Genomic DNA, 20420 nt, shown 5'->3' with positions numbered 1-20420 from the left:
CGCTCGAGTTTATTCAATGTACTGTAATATACACTGTTATACTATTTTATTGGAAAGTAATTATTTTTGTGTGAATCTTCTTGGAGTTGTTTGAAAGCGTATCCTTTTACTTCTTTTCTTCAGAAAACATCTAATTTAGGTCTTAAAGTGACAAATATACACCTCACACCAGATTCTGCCCACACACACTTCATCTCCTGAACTAACATAGTACAGTATAAGTCAAAATAATTGTTTGTTAAAATTTTTTTTTATTGAAAACAATCTGCCTCAAAAAATATCATACAATAGTAACAATATCAGAAAGGTAGGTATTGTAATAATGTTTAAATTTAAAAATGTGAAAAAAAAATGAATGTTTATACATACATTACAAATGAAATATATTAACTACTAGGTTATTTTAGTAATGCATACACAAGTACAGAATATCAGAAATCAATGAATCATGTGTCTAAATGTGGCATTATTAGGCTAATTTGCTTTGAGAAAAACATTGATGCCATTGGCCTATACAAAAAATCAAGGCAATTAGACAAAATATTTATATAAACAATTATACTAATATTGGTAGGCATAAAATAAGTGTATATAAACTTTCCTTAAATAATAACAGTACAGGGCCTTACCAATTTATTTAATACATAATATATGAACTATATTACACAAAAAAAATGTAAATGAATTTATAAGGACATAATTATTATCAAAACTAGTCAATATAATTAAATTTTAAACTCATTACCAGCATTATAAATACAATTTTAAAAAGATGAGAATGCAAGTGAATATCAGATTCTTAGTCCTCATTATACACAATAATTTTCTACTATTAGTATCACATATTAAAATATAAAACAATCATGTAGCCTTTAATGAATTTACATGGAGGTCTATTCAAATAAATTTAAATAAAAGGGTCATAATATGTCTTCGTCTCCAGTTCGTAGAAAATGAAGTTAGGATTCCATTCATTTCAACAATAAAAAATATTCAAAATATCCTGCCAGTTTGCGTTCAAGAGTACAACCTGCTTAGTTTTTAATACGAGTACTGCTTTCTATACACATAACTTTGATTTCTGCAACAAAAAAAAAATCTCTGTAATAATGTACTTTAATTACTGCAATAATCTAGGTATAGATTATGTTGACCGGGCCAGTGAGAGGGCGTTCGACTGTACTACCATAAGTCCTCTAGGTGTATACAACTTACTTCTTGTCTACAAAGTGTATAGTAGTATGCTAATAGTACTATTATTAGATTAGGTAGTTGGGAGTAGATTGGAGAGATACATCTATTTATAAGAGAGTACTGTATATATGGAACTATCTGTGTTAGTTGCCTTTGTATTTTTAGTTATACTGTAATACCAATAGGTACTGTGTATTGGGATGCAATTCAACAGTTATGAATAAAAATAGTCCTATGTACTCTGTATGTTGGAGGAAATAAGCATAAGAGCAAGTCTTGACCACAGGGTGTAAGTCAGTCACTATTTTGAATCAGTAGTATGACTTCTTAGGATTTAATTAATTTTAAAATTATCATTCTATGATCGAAAAGAAATATTATAATATCTAACTTTCTCCTTTATATAAATATATTATTTTATCCAAGGGGTTGCAAACACAAGTGTTCACATGTATTGCACCTTTGTCCTGTCTTTATGTTGTCCGTAATGTTACTGCACTAACGGGTGACCGGTAAACGAGCTTCGCTCATCCATCCATATAAGTTGTTCATCTCTTATGTTCAGAAATTGAAATGGTAAATAAACTGAAACTGAAACTGTGCTTATGTGGTCCAGGTTGACGAGCCAGGAATAATGGTAGTGCCAGTATACCGTGTAGTTTAGCCTCAAGGCAATACCATGTAGCTGGAGTAGCTTGGACAAATACAGTAGAAATTTATGAGACTTGGTGTGTGATGATTCAGTATGATAAATTTGTGCTGTGAAAGACAAAATTGTAGAATTATGAAGAAAATATTGTAAAATATAACAAGGAAATTATACTATAGTATAATTAAGGGGTAACCGTATAATATATAATAAATAATAATAAATGCAATGGCAATTACTTATATTATGTATACATTACAATATTACAAATAAATTCATATATTATTTTATTATGATAAGGAAATCTGTTTTTGAATGAGAAAAAGCCATCCCAACCCAGATTTGAACCCAGCTATCAATAAAGCTATAAAACAAAATAAACCATATTGTAGCCGGACTGGGTAGCGTAGACTTACTTGAGGCCTAGTACAATTAGCTAGAAGGATACAGGTCAACCCGTACCCATGCCAACTCGCTCGTACCCAAATTTTGGTTTACTTATCCAAAATTTTGGCTTACTCGTACCCATCATGGGCTGACTGCCTAGTAGTAGTAGTAGTAGCCTAGCCTAAGGCAGCAGGCCCGGCCCTAGCCTACTACAACTTAAGTCTAGGCCTAGCCTAGTACTAGTAGGCCTAGTAGTTAACATCATACATACGCCCTAGAGCCTAGTAGTAGCTACCTAGTACTCTACTAGCTAGGCCTAGGTAGTAGCAGTATTAGTTATTGTAGTAGTATTATTGTATTGTAGTCATTAGTTGTAGCTGTCCGGTGGTCCTTGGTCACTTGTCTAACTAGCTACGTCTAGGCTAGATCCCCTAGTAGGCCTAGGCCTAGTACGTAGTAAAGATAATTAGTTATTCTTCAACAGTCACACAATTCAGATTCTGCCGCTGATTGTTAGTGAGCAGGGGGAGGGAGAGAAAGAGTTAGAAGAACTGAAATAAGTCGTGACGTATAATAAACATCATACAAAATAATAATATAACTAACGAATCCGTATAATATAATAATGTTGTATGTTATAAAGTAAGGTAAATGCGTTTAATATAATACAATTATATTATAATATAATGTATTTTATTAATAATATAATAGTAAATGTTCATAATATAATGCCAAAACCGAATAATATAATACAAAAAGTCAATAATTTGTTACATTTTTCACATAATATATTAGAAATAGATATAATATAATGCTAAAACCAAGTAATATAATGCAAAACGTATAATTCATTACAATACAATATATAATATAATAAAAAAATGATATAATAATATAATATTTTGAATACTTCAGACAGCTGAGGCTTGCCATACAGGACCGTGATCTTTACTCAATGTTTTTATTTCTTATACCTAACTAGCTACTGTGTATTTTATACTGTGGACTTTGGGTTTGAGAAAATAATTATACATACTATTTTTTAACGCATTTATAAGAAACAAATCAATTTAACAAATATATAAAAATCAGCCATTTTTAGTGTGTACATTTTGTTGGTGATGGGTGATGCCTCTACAAATAACTGGTTCCAACGCTTCACCCATTTTACACCAGTAAGTTGTTTCGTGAGTGAGGTTTGAGGTTTTTACTTTATCTTAAATGCTTCATGTACTTTTATTTACACATTTACTTTTTTACACACAAGTACAGTATACATACTGTATTTAACAATACATAATATTTATTTCTACTGATACTGTACAAGCAATGCTAAATACTATACTACTAAAGCTTAATAATAAACTACATGTTGGCCTCTTGGGGGCTACCACGCATATGACATCGCTGTATTAAAGGTCCAGTGTGTTGTCACAGGAGCCAGTAAATCAAATGGTTGTTATTAAGTAGCCTATATCGGTAAGGATGTAAGTGACATCCGTTAGGTAAATTGAGGAATTTGGGGGCAAAGTAATTTATTCCCCAGAATTATACCAGCCAAATGAGCGAATAAAATGAGTAACATATGAGTAGCGCATGTGTTTAAGTTAGGTGTTGGATGATGCCGGGGGATGGCTTGGTGGGTAGATTGAAAAGTTTGTACTATTGTACTATTGAACGGCTAATTTAACAATGAAGTGTGCTAGTATGCATCTTAGTAAACAACTAAAAACATTCTGAATTCCTATTGGTTGCCAATTAGAAATTAGCCTATCCTACATTTTTGTGGTTCCACTATTAGATATACCCGTTGGTCTACAGAAGTAAAGTGTAAATTATAACTGTGGTTGGAACTTTGATAAAGTGTCGCGCGCCCTTGACTAACATTCACTTTTTAATTACCCTTTGGAAACAATATACCATTCATATCATCCTAACACTTCTATTACTCTGAAATCTACCCACATCTATATACCACATCCTTAGTTAAAAGAAAGTACCTGTGCTGTGTATAAACTATAATAATTTATTACTTTAAATTCCTTATATTCTAACTTTGTTTTAGGTGGACCATTGCCAGACATAGATATTACATCGCCAGGTATGATTTGTTTTTATTTCACACGCTTACATGCGCATAATGTATTTGGTCTTTAAATAAAGACTACTATTGCTTTTATAAATTCTAGTGATTGATCGTATTTCATCAAATTACATACTACGTTAATTGTTTTACCATGTAATGTAATATTATTAGGCTACAAACACATTATAACTTCGAATACGATTGACTTGAGTGTATCTTAATTATCTATGCTACTTATTATAAATCCGAATTAATATACAATATAACATGAGACACCTTTGAATGAGTTTAGCTTAGACTTGATAAAGTTCATAGCATTGTACACCAACGTTATTATAATGTATTTACTCAAAAACAGTAATGTTCATTTTAACATTGTATTAAATTACATAATTAACAGATCTAGATATTCCATATGCGATTACTGCTCGTGGTAAGCTTGTAGAGAAGACTTACATTGAAGCATTAACAGAAGGTAAAATTGAAGTGAATCTTGGAATGGTTAAAGTAATTGGACAGGAAGGTGTTGGCAAAACTTGTCTTGTCAACGCTTGCATTGGAAACAAGTAAGTAGCAATTAAGAATGATATCACGAACATAATGTTAATGTTCATAAGCGCGCAGTTCGTATGAGAGCCATTTTCGATGCTATTGTAGGCCTACATTCACAATTGTGCAATTGGATGAAACGGGAGGCGGCGCCCTTTTTAAAATTATTATATTAACATTTTATTCAATAATAGAAAATCGTATAAAACGAGGCCATCTTCCAGATGTGAATATTAACAATTAATTTATATTAATCTTGACTGTAGAATTTGTTTATTATTATTATTTTCAGTTTTTTAAATGTTATTTACAATGTATTTTTGATGTAGGCCTAATATAATACTGTACACGTATGTATTTATGTTATAAAATTACTAAATGCTTTCCCTTTCCATAACTCTGGAGATTTATTACAGTGTTCACGATAGTGTTTCCTCGTTGCATTTGAAAACATTACAGATTCGTTTTTCCTTTTCAATCCCTGTCTATATTCCCTTTTCGTTTTCAAGATCTAAAATTCCTAATCTTAACTTAGTCATGATTTGTTGAAGTTTTGAATATCAATTTCGGGAAAAACCAGTTGAATGATTAGTTGGCTATTTTAGCTTTCCAATCTTAAAGTCAAGGGATTGAACCCCGTTTTGAGTTTGTTAATATAACGTGCAAGTTTATATAGGATTATAGAGAGATATTATTTAGTTTATTTTGTAAAATGTAGGTGTTTTAGATTTGTAACTGTAACATTTATGTTATTTTCTCTAGACATACTGTAAGTAGTAGGTCTAGCGCCTCGTATGAGATTTGGATGTCCATTCTGTTCTCATAAATACCAAACCAAACTAAAAAATGAATGCAATATGCATTACTTGTCCTAAGATATTAGTCATTTATTCAATTATGGAGCTTCTATAATTCACACTATGATGGCTAAATGTTTTGTATATATTCGATTATTTTTCAGATTTAACGAAAACCACGAGATCACAGATGGTGTTTCTGTGATCAAAACTGTAGAAACAAATGCTAAAGAACTCACCAAATGGACAGAGGATAAAGAAAGTGGTAAAACTCATCGTTTGTAGACCATCCATCAAACACAAAATAAAATTAGTATTGCATTGAATGGGTTGGGAAGTCAATTCATCACATCACATAGATATTACTGCATACCTCTGAATAAAAGTTTAATTTACTATAGAATAAATCATACCAATTTCTCTTACATTAAATAAATAACCTTATTTTATTTTAATATGTTTCTTTTTTAAATAGAACCTCAGAGATGTTTTTATAAATAAACTCTGAGATAAGACAAAATGTAATTATCTCGACGAACAATATAACTATGTATTAAGCAAATTGTATTTTATTGTTCAAACAATTGAAAGTGCTTCAATTTCGACGAATAATCGACACAGTTTGTGAAGTTATATTGCTCGCCCAAACACAATTATTTTCAATTCCAAGTTGGTGCCAATTGAAACTCAGCTTAGATTTTTATTCATTCAATGTTCTACTACACTTTTCCCTTTGAAACTTATAACCGTATTTTAGCTAGGCTCTGAAATTAATGAGAACGCAGGTTAGTCACAAGCCTCGCATGCACAACATTTTCAAAAAGTTCTATAAAAGGCAGACTGTTCAAATGGAACCATTTAATATCCTTTTTCAATTTAAATGACACGTACTGATGCGAGATCAAACTCACGTGTATACGCATACGTATCCGTGTATCAACACGTATGCAACGGATAATATGGAATCTATAACTTGTGTTTACCTACCGGTAGAGGGCCATACTACTGTAGTAGGATGTACAGTACTCTTTTGTCTCCTTTTATTCTAAAACTCTGTCTGAATTTTCTTAAATAAGTTATGTTTGCTGGGAAATGTGTATATGTCAATGAATAAATCTTAAAATGTGTGTTGTAAAAACATATTTAAACTTTAATTAATTTTCAGATAATCCAACTTCATTGTTTCGAAAACATGCCGAAGAAAATATTAAAAGGATAATAGAAGTTAAAAAAGAAGTTGTAGTAGAAGAACGTAAGGTTGGGTCCTCTTTGGAAAAAGTACGTATATACAATATAAATATTTAGGCTAGTTCTATACCTTGGAATTACAAACTATGAAACCAGCATGACTTTATCTTCTTAAATAATATATAATTATTATTTCGTTTAGGTTGTGACTAACGAAACAGCCTCGAACAGTGGTACGTTTAATTATTTTTTACATCGTGTAAACCTAAAATCTGTTACTTTTTTTTCCAAAAAGACATTCGCAAAGTCCAGTAGAAAATGTGTTTCTCAATTTTCCCATTACCATAGATACATTAGGAATACAGGATCAAACTTAAATGGATATATGATTTAATCCGAATAACACATGAGGCTTAAAACGTATTTTGTTTTTATAATTGTCAATGTCTATGCTTTATGTGTATGGACAATCGTTAAATTATACATAAACAAACGTGCTGTGTATAAATTGTGTGATTAACTGTACTACGTTTGTAGTTATCATAGAATGTTGTTCACTCCAGAATATAGATAAATGATTAATATAACACTTATTAATGTGCAGGTAATCCAAAAATTGCTAAAGTAAATGTGAAAGGAAAGATAGAAGGTAAAGAAGAGGTTGTAGTAGAAGAGTCTAAGGCTGCCGCTTCATTTGAACACGTACGTATACACTAACAAAAGCAAATTATTTATATCTAGGGGTAGTTAGAAAACATAAAAAGGTGATGTATCGTACTAACACTGGATCTCATCACTGAAGTAAGGCATTTCAGATACCGATATGGTATAATGGCAAATGATAGCAGACTTGTTGTATGTGAGAACATTTTCTGTGTCATAGTGCTTAGGCAAGAGACTTTACTATCATTACGTTCCAACGGAAGCCGTTTCTACAGTAAGTAGTGTTATTATAGTGTCCCACAGTGTTCTGATCATAATGGTCCTGCACACTGGGCTCATGGAGGGAAAGGACTTATGTACTAAACAAGTCATCCGATGTGAACACGAAGTAAAAGCAAACATCACTGGATTAACCAACTACCCTGACATTTTCATAATACTGTAGATCATTTCATTTGTTTATTCGATTTCATTTGTTTATTGTTACTTGTTCTTTCATGAGCCAGAATTGACTGGTCTTGTAATTTAAACAAGAGTGTGATTAAATAAATAAAAATAGATAAAAATAAATTTGATAAAGAAAAGCCTCTGGCCAATTTTACATTAGGAAATCATATTCATTTTCGGACATACAGAAATGTCTTAATATTTAACTAAATATAATGCAAAAAACTGAATTTGTTGTAAGTTATTTTTAACAAAAATATTTTTAAGCTTTTGTACATTCAGATTGGGTAGATATTCTTTTTCTTATATTTTTATAGAACAGGCAGTGAATCAACAATTCACCTGACATTTTCTTAAAATTGCACAAGCGTACAATTATTTTAAAGAAAACTTTGTGTTCTTTAGTTTAAAACTAATGACAACCTAAAGACAATAATTCAAGTGATTTAGCTGGATATTTACAATATTATACTTTTTTTTTTGCTTTTTAGATAAGCAATGTGTCAACTGAAGAAGGTGTGTTTTGTTTTTGTCTTACGTGGGTTCATCCCACTTTTATTTCCATATACATATAAACATTATTATTTTGTATTAATTTGTTTACATTTCTCTTTTAACACATTTTCTTTTTCATTAACATACATAGTTTGCTAATAACATTGTATTTTTTTATATCAATGTTCCCAAATTTTGTTTTAAACAGGTGTGTTTTGTTTGTTGATTTACAATTGTGAAATAATTGCACATCGTTGAGTGAATACTAATGAAAAAACGTCTTAAAAAATCCACTAATTATTTAAGTAAACCATAAAAATCACTCATTCACAGTTTGCAAATATTATTTAATTGAAATGAACTTTACTATATTCTCAGAAAATCATCACGAGATCATTCTCCACCATGTTTTTGGTATACCTTTGCATGCTATGAAGTTACCTATACGTCCACTCGTACAAATGTATGAGAGCGAACGACAACCACTGAACAAGTTCTCATAATGTGGCACCATACCATACCATACCATAAACTGACGTCATATCGAATTAGTCGACATAATCGACATGAACATCTAAAAGTCCCTATTGACGATGATGATGACAACGACGCTGACGATTTTGTTGAAAATGATGATGTTGTCAATGCAAGTGATGTTGTTAAGTTAATTATAATAATTATTTTGAGATGACAATACTAATACAGTGCTTATTTTAACGTTATTTATTTATCTATTTATTGAATTATATTTAAAAGAGTTGAATTTGACCAAAAACGACGTTCCAGAAAATGCGTCATTTGATGTACGTGATCAACTGGATAAAGATATCATTCAGGATATTTTTGAAAAAGAAGCAGAGATGTCTCCTTTGAAAAACATGTTTAAAATAATGGATCACGGAGGACAGCCGATCTACCATGGAATTCTTCGTGTAAGTAGACCTATGAGACTGCATTGAATTATTGTTCTCTATAAATTGCCTTAAGTTTAAAAAGCGTTAGTTTTTGTTTTGTATTCTTATCCACCCTTTAATTTCCATTAGAAATTGTTGAATATATGTACATAAACAGGTTGAAATTATGAGAAATCAAAGGTAATTGAAACTTGATTGATTTCAATAGCCGAAACTTTCGATTCAATATGAACGTAGTGGAATAAAACGTTTACTTTAGGACATGCCATGCATGTATAAGAAAATAAAGAATGTTTTGTATTCGTTAAATGAGAACATATTTAATTTGTTGCTCTATGGAATCATTAAACTCATTGGAATACTCTTCCCATTCAATGCATATAAATGTAGTATTTGTATATATTAATTAATGTTACTGTTATCATTTTAAACTGATATAATTGTTTTTATGGTTTTTAAAATTTAGCTCCTTATGACATTAAATGCAGTGTATCTGGTCGTATTCGATTTAAGTAAAGACCTTAATGATCCTGCCATTGTTTTGGATTCAAATGGGGTAAGTATTGTTAAATCTTTACGTACATTATTTCATCATACTGTACGCCCTTGCAAGATAATTTATTGATTTGTTTAATTGTAAAAACAAATGTTGAGATGTATGTTGTTTTGTCATAATATGTTTATAAAAAAATATATTTATTTCAAATTGTTTAGCGCAAACGTGTACACCATTGGACCAATCTCCAATTCATATTATCATCGATTCTCTCAGTTTATTCTCATAGCCGGAAAGTTATTGAGAATTTAAAGGAGAAAGTTAATTTGCCTGTTATTCTTATTGTGGGTACGCACAAAGGAAAGCTTGGAGACACGGAAGAGGAACGAAATGACAGGGTATGTTATATTCGTACTCAAGTCTAGATACATTACTTTGATTTTATGCACATATAAACAAAATGTAAAACATAAGTAAATATTGCCATTATGTTACGTTATGTTGGGATTAATTGTTTTAATAGATATGTCCATTCATTAGGCCTAGGTTCCAATATTCGATTCCTACACAATTTAAGTTTTTTTATTTATTTTAGTTAATATTTGTCTAACATTCAACAATAAGCTAACATGTATTAGTACACTTTCCAACGATTTAAAAGTCGATGACCGTTAAACACCAATTCAATAATGTGAAAGAAATATGGTAGAAGGCGCGAGGAAGTTTCTTCGAAATTGTATTTGTTGATATAAATGAAACATTATAAAACATCAACCCGGTACCGGTGACTTGTGAGTAGATACATTCCATAGTAAACTTGTTTAGGTTTAAATCTAGGCTAATATAACACATTATTTTAAATGGTTAATTATTTTCTTATTTATATTCATAATGTTGAAATCGGTTTTTTAACTTCATTCACGTTTATTATTACATTTTATATTCTTGTTAACGAGTTTTCCAGTTAAATATTTGTTAAAATTCCACTCCCTACGTTTTTTAGATCTAATTTAAGGTCACAAACTATATTTAATATACAAACAAATACTATATGGCCCTATTGCGATAACTTTTTTGATCTTTAACCCGTTAAAAATGTAAAAAATAAGTCGATTCTATAATCGATTTTAATCTAAGTGGCTCGCTATAAATCGGATTGATATTTTCGTTTTTATTCGCGTGCAATGCAACTCTAGAGCTCATTATGTCGGTCGGTTGGTCGGTCGGTTAATCGGTAAACACTAACTTGAGCACGCGCGCGACTGCAGCCATGTATATGGCCTTGTTCTTCTGCAATTCACCCATTTTCGATCGATCAATGCAGCCAATTAATGCAGCAAAGAAAAAAAACATAGCTAGGCTAGGCCTAAAGACCGTCCATGAGAGGACATTCGACGCAATCTACTTAGGTAGTGCACTTAATATGTTTCTCTCTTTTTATCATGATTTACCATAAAACGTACATTTAATATGCATTCATTTTACAAAACGTTGTAGGGAATGGGACAATATATAAGGTAGGTTATTATATGCATAAAATGCATCAATTGTATGTATGTGGACTGTTGTGAAATTAATTCAATGTTAGCGTTTTATTCATAAAGTCACATGATGAACATTTTCTGGTCGATCACTATGAATGTGGGTGTTCCATACACAAACAAATAAATGACATAGCATGTTTAATATTGCATGTATAACCTGTACGGTATTTTATATTGATACATCTTCACAATTTTAAATATGATACAACCAGATTTGTTTGTGTTTTTTTTTAAATTCAGTCAAAGAAGTTGTTAAAGAAGATTGATGAAGCTCTGATAGGGAAACCGTACCAAAAACATGTACATCGAATGTTTGCTGTTGAGAACAGTGAAGCAACTACTGATAAGAGCTTTGATGATCTTAAAAAAGAAATTAATAAGCTTATGAACCAATTAAGAAAGATTATTCCGTTGAAGTGGATGCGCTTTCGATGTGAAATATATAATCTACGGGTGGAGAAGCTGATATGTACTTTAGATGAGGTAAATTTGAAGAGAAGTATCCATTATTGTACCACTACATTAACATTGTGCAATCAATATTTTAAAATGGTACATTTTTTGACATACGGTTTTAAATTGTTAAAGTTCTTTTAAAATGTACATTATAAATATGTATTTATAGTAAAAAGAAAAAAAACCCTTAAAACTGCTCGTATTACACATTTTTACTATTGCAGTAATAGAAGATAATTATATACTGTAGTCCCATATCATATTACAACAATGAGGCTTATAATATACCTTCTTTGAAGACGAACAATTAGAGTATCTGAGTTATCTAATGAACGCTAGCTTTATCTCAGGTTCGAATCTTGTAACTGTCATCTTAGGCACAAACACAGGTTTAATCTTGTACATACACAGTAGATCTGTAATAAAATATAACGGTGACCGACACGATGCAAGAAAAGACAATTAGATTTTTGTATTTTGCTTTACACTTTTCAGGTTAAAGTACTGGCAAGAAAAAGCGGAATTCTTGATGAAAATCAACAGTCGGCCCTCCTTAACTTCCTGTATGATCTTGGTGACATCATCTACATGCCTGATAATGAATCATTAAAAGACGAAGTGGTGGTAGATCCTATGGGATTGGTTAAAGTTATCACCGCGTTTGTCACTGTGATTCCACCTGACTTTCCAGTAAGTTACCTCATAGTACGGGCTGACATTTTCCTTTAAGAAGGATAATGTGAACAACTTAGTTTTATTATCATTTGTCTCAATGTAAACGGTTGCTCTTTTTACTTTCTCTCTTTCTGTAAACTCTTATGATGTCTGTTTTGTTTTTTGGTTTAATAAACTTCCATTTAGAATATCAAATTCTGTTTTAATTTATTTCGACATCTATTTTAAATATCATATGAAATTTTAGCTGCATAGATCGTTGTTGGTTGGTACTTCTTTCTCTACAACGTCTCAAACCTGCGACGGTTTCATTTATTTATCAACTTACCATTTACAGGATAAATGTTACACTGATATATTATTGATATTTTTTGCTGATGATCCAATTATCCATCAAAAAGAATACGTATTATTACTTTTCACCATATATTATACAGAAACACAAATACCATAATATTTATTTTGCATTCTATTTTAGATAGGTATGTACCGCGAAGCCTTTTGGAACCTTAACAAAGGCATACTGGATGAGACGTTGTTACGCAAATTGTGGGAGGAGCAGGGTATTGATATGGAGAAGTTCCAATACCTCGTAGAGTTAATGATTCGACTTGGTTTCATTTGTAGGAAGATAACCTCTACTAGTCAAGTCACGGCAACGGTATGGGTTGTTTGTACTTGACTCGAACTAACTTGGATATTTGGGTTGACAATGGCAGAAATAGATCTTTGTCTTTTATATAATTATCATACCAAACATTTGTATATGGATATTATATTATAACCCGGTTGATAATGTTTCCTGGCTTATGTGTGTTTGTGTTGCAAGTTGTTTTGATCAAAATAATAACCAAATTAGGTTTAGTGCACTACATATTTTTTTATTCATACTACATTTATTATTGTGTGTACCATTTCAATTAAATGGCGTCTTATATTTTTCCAACATTTGCAATTAATATTTCAGGAATCAGCAGATGTCAAGTTTTTTGTGCCTCTGCGACTTTCTTTTGATACTCCATCCAGTGAAGTGAGATCTATCCCTGATGACAGCCAAGCTATTAGTATCTATTACGACCTTTGTGGATATCTGCCTGACGTAGTGTTTCCATATTTAGTTATTGAGTTCATTAACAAATATCAGAAGAAAACCGGAGATGACCCAGAATTAACGCATGATCATGCCGAACTCTACTTTGACCAATTTCATCACGTGATCTTGTCTCTTGTCAAATTCGTAACTAAGAAGAATGAGCGAAAGTTCCTGTTAAAGGTATGATATATTATTTTCAGTAATTCAAGTAACATCTAATTGTTGAAATTGTATTACCACTTTCCGGCACCATCTGCGCGGTATCAGCACTTTTCCACAATTGCACGCACTCACAGTGATACGCCTTCGTCTTCCATAGATATTTATAAGCATCAGAGAAACTTCAAAACATTATTACTGTCATTAATTGTACTATCAAAAGTGAACAAAAATGTAAAACGCAGAAAAAAAACTTTATGTTCTAACAAATACCAATACCGATTTTTGATTTAAAACGATATATACCTTATAAAAAAACATAAACAACAATCTTTCAATAGTGTTTGCCACAAACACATTTAGCTTACACAACTTTGGACAAGATAAAGTATATATTATGCCAGGACATTCATTCATAACGTTTGCTATGCACATACCAATATACTGTATGCTTTTAAAATATTAGGTAACTATTACACGTAGAAAGGCAATTAAGAAAACAATACACACAGTATGTGAACCCTCTTCCGAAGCATGTAAAGAGGTATGTATTTATTTGTTTATTTCATAGGAAAGATTTACCGATTATATTGTAAGCTTTTTTGTAAGTAGTCGACAAGTAAACATATAAACGTTAATTTTATTGAGGTCAATTAAGGTGGCTCTATATTTATTTCCGTTTAATTTTGTATTTATTAGGTCCATGTTACAATGTTAAACCTACAATTATTTTATTTTAAAAAGGGATAATAATCAATTTTGTATAACTTTTGCTAACGATACACATCCTAATTTTATAAACAATTATCTGCAAATGCGTTTCTTTTCTTGTCTTTTTTAAAGGTGTTGTCAATGATTGAGATGTCATTTGGACATTCCAAAGACGGTGGTAGAAGAGGGATTACCTTCCACAGATGCATTCCCTGCGATTGTAGCGAGACATCGGAAAAGAAGCACATGCAAATTCTTGGAGAATTCCAGGATGACATGTTGCCATGCAACAGAGATGGTATGGATGTTACACGTTACAAGCGACTCTTTGGCGGTACGTTTAGCGATACTACAGTAAAATATAGTGTTATTACTAGGAAAAGTATATATATTGCTATTGGCTGACAAAAATACTGTGGATACTTCCCAAATGGTAATATTTCAATAGATGTGTGTATATATATATGTATGCACCAGTCACTATATAATATATACTTTAACAACTAAATAATATCTTTTCAATAAGACATACATGTGGTCTGTGAAACGAGGCAGTCTAATTTTAATTTGAACAAAAAATTAGTTTTGATTAGTATATGTTTGTGATTTATTGTTTTTACAATAACATCAAATATGTAATCCTATGCAAAGTCACAAGTTCAGTAAACGTGCAAAACAGGGTTTAACAAAAACGTTTGAATGTTGATTTTATAGTTAGGTATCATATCAGATACGTCTAACTTACGTTATTTGATCATTATCGTTATTATTGTTTCTATGTAACATTAACGTTCGGTTCGACTTAGTTAATGTTTATTCTGACTGCACTAAATAAAAAAGAATCACTATAATATAATATGAGGTTTATACTGATCTAGCCACACTGTTATGTAAACGTTTTATAAAGTAAATTAATAATAATTCTATTGTAAGGCTTACCATTTTAAATTTAGTTTTTAAGATGCTTACTAATACGCAGGCCTATATTTGTTTTTATATAGATACACCAAGTGATGTTCCTCAGGCTTCAGGTTAGTTGGTTCCTATTTTTGCATTAAATTCGAACTGTTCTTACAGATAGGTGCACACAATGCGAACATCCCGTAGGATATACATGCCCTCGTATATTATTGATCCGTTTTGAGGCTGATTGATGGAAACAGTACACTGTATACTGTTATACCATTATGCCTACTAGGTTATGCTAATCGTTTTGGTCATAATAAAAAAAAAAACCAAAATACCTTCTTACAGCTAGGTACAAAGAGGCGTCCACAGCATCATTCTTGTGTCAGAGATTTAGATGGTCTCTACGAGTAGGGCATTTATGTAACTTTTCAGAAAACTATGTACCAAAATAAGGAAGTCGCGAATAGTTGAAAGAAAGAAAAAATAGATTCGATTATAGTATCAGTATAAGTGTTTTATTTACTATAATATATTTATGCCTGCAGTAGCAACACATTCATCAAAACTGAAATGCCTCTTTCGGGTTAAATTTCAAAGCCAAGAAAGAGTTATTATTAAGTTGTTTTAAATAATACTATCATTTCTTATTTGATATAATTTCGAAACATGAGCTGCACTGACGACATCTAATAAGGTCGAAACAATACTGTCTGCATATTGGTTAATACAGACTTAAACAAATACTCTAGAAATTAGCAAACTGTCTGGAATTTATTTTAATGTTTTGTTTTAATTCAATGTTCTCAGATGTTTATTTGATTTGGTTTGTTTTTAGATTCAGACCTAACGGACGGAGAATTAATGGATGTAGCCAACAGCCTGGGAAGTGAATGGAAACGGCTTGGATTATATCTGGGCTTTACATCGGATAATCTGTATCAATTTGAACATGACAATCGTGGTAACATACAAGGAGCAATGGTAAGCATGTTGGGGGCTTGGCATAAGAAATCCAAGCGTTCACAGCTAACTGGCGCTCTCCGAAACGTGGAGAGAAATGACCTAGCTAGCAAAGTTGAAGGTATGTAGGTGCGCCTAAATTATCGTAAAGTTGAAATCCTAATTTCCGCTTCAATTGGAAATTACTCTTATTTTGAAGATTAGGCATTGTAGTGGGACACATCAATATGACTCACAGAACACAACACTAATCGGTATAAACCATCGTTTACATCATCTTTCTTTAGACAGTGTAGGCCTATACATCATCACCGTCATCTGATACATTATAGTTGTGAGCGTTCGCACAGGGATAGTAGTTAAAAGCTGATCTGTTAAATGACCATCTCCTCTTTAGTTTACCGTCCCGATGCGAAAGCTCACTGTCACTTTCGTTGTGAACATAATAAATGCACATTACAGACTTATATTACAGTAATTATCTTTTTTTTCTGATAAGTAATTTGACATGGTACTGACATACAGTTAATGAATATTATGACGCATGGAACCATTAAGGTACTGTAGTCGGTGTTGTAGTTTAATCATTAATTAAGTTGGGTTTACTTTCTTCTTATTTGAATACTCATTTGAATACAATTCTTTTTTTTTATCTTTCGTGGGTTTAGCCCACTTTTATTCATTATTCTATTCATGACAAGGATATACAAAGATTACATATTTTAAAAATGTGTTTATAACATGTATGTACAATTATATGGTTAAAAGAGATATCTTTTTTAAAACATAACATACTTGGATATCTTTTAAGAATACAATTCTAATGAATTTAATATTATTTGTAATTTATTAAAAGTATGGACCACCCACAAGATCACCTGATTATCGGCTACCAATAGATTTGAACAATGCATTATCCAAAACTCAATGAAATAAATTCGTAATACATGTACTGTATATGTTGTCAACAATAAAGAAATTAACAGAATTGAATGTTATGTTATAGTTAAGACATTTTATATTATAAATATTGTAAACCAGATTTAACATCCTATTTTCTGAATTATGTTATACTGTATAATAAAATGTATAATACAATTAGTAATACAATAAATTGTATAGCATAATGAATAGCGAGCATCATGTGGATGTTCTATTTGAAACACTGTAGTGTTATGTAACAGGATGTATTTAAATTATATTATTATTATTACTAAATATTTTGAATAAAAGAATAAATTGTTGTATGTAGTTTGTTTTTAAACAAACTACATACAAAAGTATTTTGTGAGATTCGCTCACTTTTATTTCTACTTCAGTACTTTATAATCATTATTGCAATTAATTAAACAAGGTTAAATATCATTTAAATAAAAGAAAACCTGTATCTTCAGTACAACCAACATTGTTGAATCTTATTTTGATTATCTGGCTGCCGAATATTTGAATTCTTTATCTAGTGATCTCCGAAGTTGTAGTTCCATAGACTTATTTAAACTTAGATTCAGAGATGCTATTTTAAATAATGATTTAATCATACAAGTTTTGGCACACTTTATATTCTGCTTTGTCTTAGCATTCTCATGTAGCGTGATGTTTACATATTAGTGGATTATGAATTTTAACACATTTGCATATTTGAGGGTGCCATGTTTGTACAAATGTGATTGTTTGTACATTGCACATTTCAAGACTTTACAGGACCCCTTAATATCAGTTTTTTTTTCTGCACGGGTAATCCTCGTTAAAGATATATTGTCTCCCTGAAAAATATTTGTGTTAATGTTGTTGTTGAATATGCTATTTTAATGTCACAAAATAATTATTCATTATGACCAAAAATTGGATTGAACAAAGTATACATTTCCCTGAAAAAAAAGACAAAATAAACAGTCAAAAATTGAAAAATTGAAAAATATTTTCAGTTATAAAAAGACAAAATAAACAGTTAAAACTGTTTATTTTGTCTTTTTGTAACTAAAAACATTTTTTTACGGTAGTGATTAACTTTATTACAACTACGAAATGCGCTATTCAAAGTCTTCTTTTATTTAAGATTTCAATTAATCTAATTTTTTTATGTTTTTGTGGACAATATATCTTTAAAGGTGGTTAATAAAATAAAATAAATTATTTTGTGGCATTTTTATCCAAATAATATGTTTCCTATTTCTCTTAAATATATTTGACTATGTTACATTAAAATATATTTGACATTAATAATCATTAATTGTTTATTAAATTTGAAATTTCATTTTCTAATAATATATTTTGCCCAAGGCAAATCGTGGCCTATTCTCATGTTATCCGGTCGTTCGCAATAAATCTAAACTTAGATCTTGTGAAATACAACCAATTGGTGAAATGAGTTTAGTTACCTATTATAAGGATTTCATTACATTTGTTGGGAAACCTTATACTAGTATTCTACAGGATATCCAGAAGTACTGGTACAAATAAACATCTTAAACACAGGTATATCAGTGTAAGAGTTGAGTGTTCTATAATATCCCTTATCACCCCAATTGTTTTTACTGAGACTAGATTATCTTTTAGAACTACTGTTCACGTTTTTACGGAGGTCTCTCAAGGTACGTCAGTGTAGGCAAGCCTTTCTCATGATATCAATGTTGTTTGTGTCATAGCTTCTTTCTCTTCTAATTCTGCTGACGATAATGTTGTCACAGATCTGAAGATAAAATACAGAACGTTTAATATTATCAATAATAGGCATTAACACGTGTTTCGCTTTCGCATTATGCACAAATACACCCAAGGTACGATCGCGGTTAGTTTAAATTGCAATAGCTATTTTACGATTCAACATTTTTGTTCAGACGATGGTATTCAAAAGTTATCGTATTTCTGTAACATACGTCTAAACTTAAATTAGATATACCGCACACATAAAGGCCTACCAAAGTAAAATGTGCTTTCTAGCAGATGCGCAGACAACAAGCGATGCAAATATTAACTTTGTAATTACACACACCTAATACGTGCTCTGATAAGAAATTAAACATCTTATTGAACCCATTATGTACCAATGACTGCGGTATACAGTGTATATTTGTGTAACTTGTGTAAACAAACTCTTCAAACTTTTAAGTTGTATAATTTCATCCATTGTATCTGGTAACTTTCTATTGGCAGTTTCGGGTAAAACTAAAACAAGTACTCCAGATGAAATGGCTAATACACTGAATGTTAACATTGCAAGTGGTGCCCAATCCGACCAGATGTTGAACAAATGCCAACAGAAAACTGACCTATTGCCAGATGAATAAAGCAGTCGGTTAGTTTGACAACCATATTTCAAATTTATTTCAAGACGCCATCATAAATTGAGAAAATAATAAATCAAAATCACAAAAAAAGGCTAATAAGATGCATATCAATGTCAAAAAAATGAATTATTGTTTTATTCTACGTCTGTAGGTATTTCCATTATTATAACTATTTTTTAAAGGCATTTAATGGCTTGGTTTGCAAGAGTGTTTATTGCGACAGAACACGTACCTCTTAAACTGATCTTAAGGCCTAAAATAATTATAGTATGGAACCATCTCAATGGGACAGTTTCTATATATCCACCTTTCTGTTTGTTTTGTAATTCCACCATTTCGCAAACCATGGCCTTTGTTTTTTTTTTTTAGATTTACCTCGAGGTCCCACAAGTCGGAATAAAAATCTACAGACATATAACATTTTCTGAAGTTTAAGGGCGTATCCGCCAATAGAACGATATCGTCGGCGTATCGCTTATCTGTCGCTTATCTGTATACCACGGATATGATTTGCAGTAAAGTGATTTACAATATCGTTTAGGCCTACATAAAACGAAAATAGTTGGGGAGAAAAAGACACCCTTGCCTATAAGGCCATTTTCACAGTTAAATAATTCAGTGCATCCCTGAGTAGTTTTAACACAAGATTGAATTCCGTCATAATAATTTGTTAAAACATCGAGAAAATTAACATTAAATGCCAAGCCTATTACAATATTATAATCATTAGTCCAAATTTATAAAGCGGTTGTTAGGCCTAA

The 20420-nt window shown here is 31.0% G+C and overlaps 4 protein-coding genes across 4 annotated transcripts in view; all 4 read left to right on the top strand.

Moving 5' to 3' along the window:
• Nucleotides 1–20420, top strand: part of LOC144842707 (ankyrin repeat and SOCS box protein 11-like) — a 372919-nt gene that overhangs the window by 310405 nt on the left and 42094 nt on the right. The gene's annotated exons all lie outside the window — the stretch shown is intronic.
• On the top strand, nt 3923–8958 carry LOC144842349 (uncharacterized). The gene is made up of 9 exons (XM_078698783.1): nt 3923–3947; nt 4296–4331; nt 4717–4882; nt 5827–5927; nt 6828–6940; nt 7053–7083; nt 7455–7552; nt 8452–8476; nt 8834–8958. Exons 1-9 carry the CDS (start codon nt 3923–3925, stop codon nt 8956–8958), a joined length of 720 nt encoding a protein of 239 aa, XP_078554909.1.
• On the top strand, nt 9077–12602 carry LOC144843010 (uncharacterized). The gene is made up of 5 exons (XM_078699650.1): nt 9077–9387; nt 9836–9925; nt 10084–10263; nt 11650–11892; nt 12361–12602. Exons 1-5 carry the CDS (start codon nt 9316–9318, stop codon nt 12592–12594), a joined length of 819 nt encoding a protein of 272 aa, XP_078555776.1. The 5' UTR covers nt 9077–9315; the 3' UTR covers nt 12595–12602.
• LOC144842348 (uncharacterized) lies at nt 13025–19659 on the top strand. Its single transcript, XM_078698781.1, has 7 exons — nt 13025–13201; nt 13508–13813; nt 14259–14336; nt 14636–14837; nt 15505–15534; nt 16248–16493; nt 19526–19659. Exons 1-7 carry the CDS (start codon nt 13025–13027, stop codon nt 19657–19659), a joined length of 1173 nt encoding a protein of 390 aa, XP_078554907.1.

The sequence above is a fragment of the Antedon bifida genome, chromosome 5 (assembly GCF_963402885.1).
Source record: "Antedon bifida chromosome 5, ecAntBifi1.1, whole genome shotgun sequence".
In the NCBI taxonomy this organism is placed as follows: Eukaryota; Metazoa; Echinodermata; class Crinoidea; order Comatulida; family Antedonidae; genus Antedon; species Antedon bifida.
This window is presented reverse-complemented; position numbering and strand designations above follow the sequence as displayed.

What these genes read in the sequence shown, in the direction of transcription:
- LOC144842348 (XM_078698781.1), top strand. Translation starts at nt 13,025, where the DNA reads ATGTACCGCGAAGCCTTTTGGAACCTTAACAAAGGCATACTGGATGAG. An exon ending in AGCGAAAGTTCCTGTTAAAG is followed by an intron (nt 13,814 to 14,258) that starts GTATGATATATT and finishes TTAAAATATTAG; the next exon opens with GTAACTATTACACGTAGAAA. An exon ending in CTTCCGAAGCATGTAAAGAG is followed by an intron (nt 14,337 to 14,635) that starts GTATGTATTTAT and finishes TCTTTTTTAAAG; the next exon opens with GTGTTGTCAATGATTGAGAT.
- LOC144842349 (XM_078698783.1), top strand. Translation starts at nt 3,923, where the DNA reads ATGAAGTGTGCTAGTATGCATCTTA. An exon ending in AACGCTTGCATTGGAAACAA is followed by an intron (nt 4,883 to 5,826) that starts GTAAGTAGCAAT and finishes ATTATTTTTCAG; the next exon opens with ATTTAACGAAAACCACGAGA. An exon ending in GACAGAGGATAAAGAAAGTG is followed by an intron (nt 5,928 to 6,827) that starts GTAAAACTCATC and finishes ATTAATTTTCAG; the next exon opens with ATAATCCAACTTCATTGTTT.
- LOC144843010 (XM_078699650.1), top strand. Translation starts at nt 9,316, where the DNA reads ATGTCTCCTTTGAAAAACATGTTTAAAATAATGGATCACGGAGGACAG. An exon ending in TCTACCATGGAATTCTTCGT is followed by an intron (nt 9,388 to 9,835) that starts GTAAGTAGACCT and finishes TTTAAAATTTAG; the next exon opens with CTCCTTATGACATTAAATGC. An exon ending in TGATATGTACTTTAGATGAG is followed by an intron (nt 11,893 to 12,360) that starts GTAAATTTGAAG and finishes TACACTTTTCAG; the next exon opens with GTTAAAGTACTGGCAAGAAA.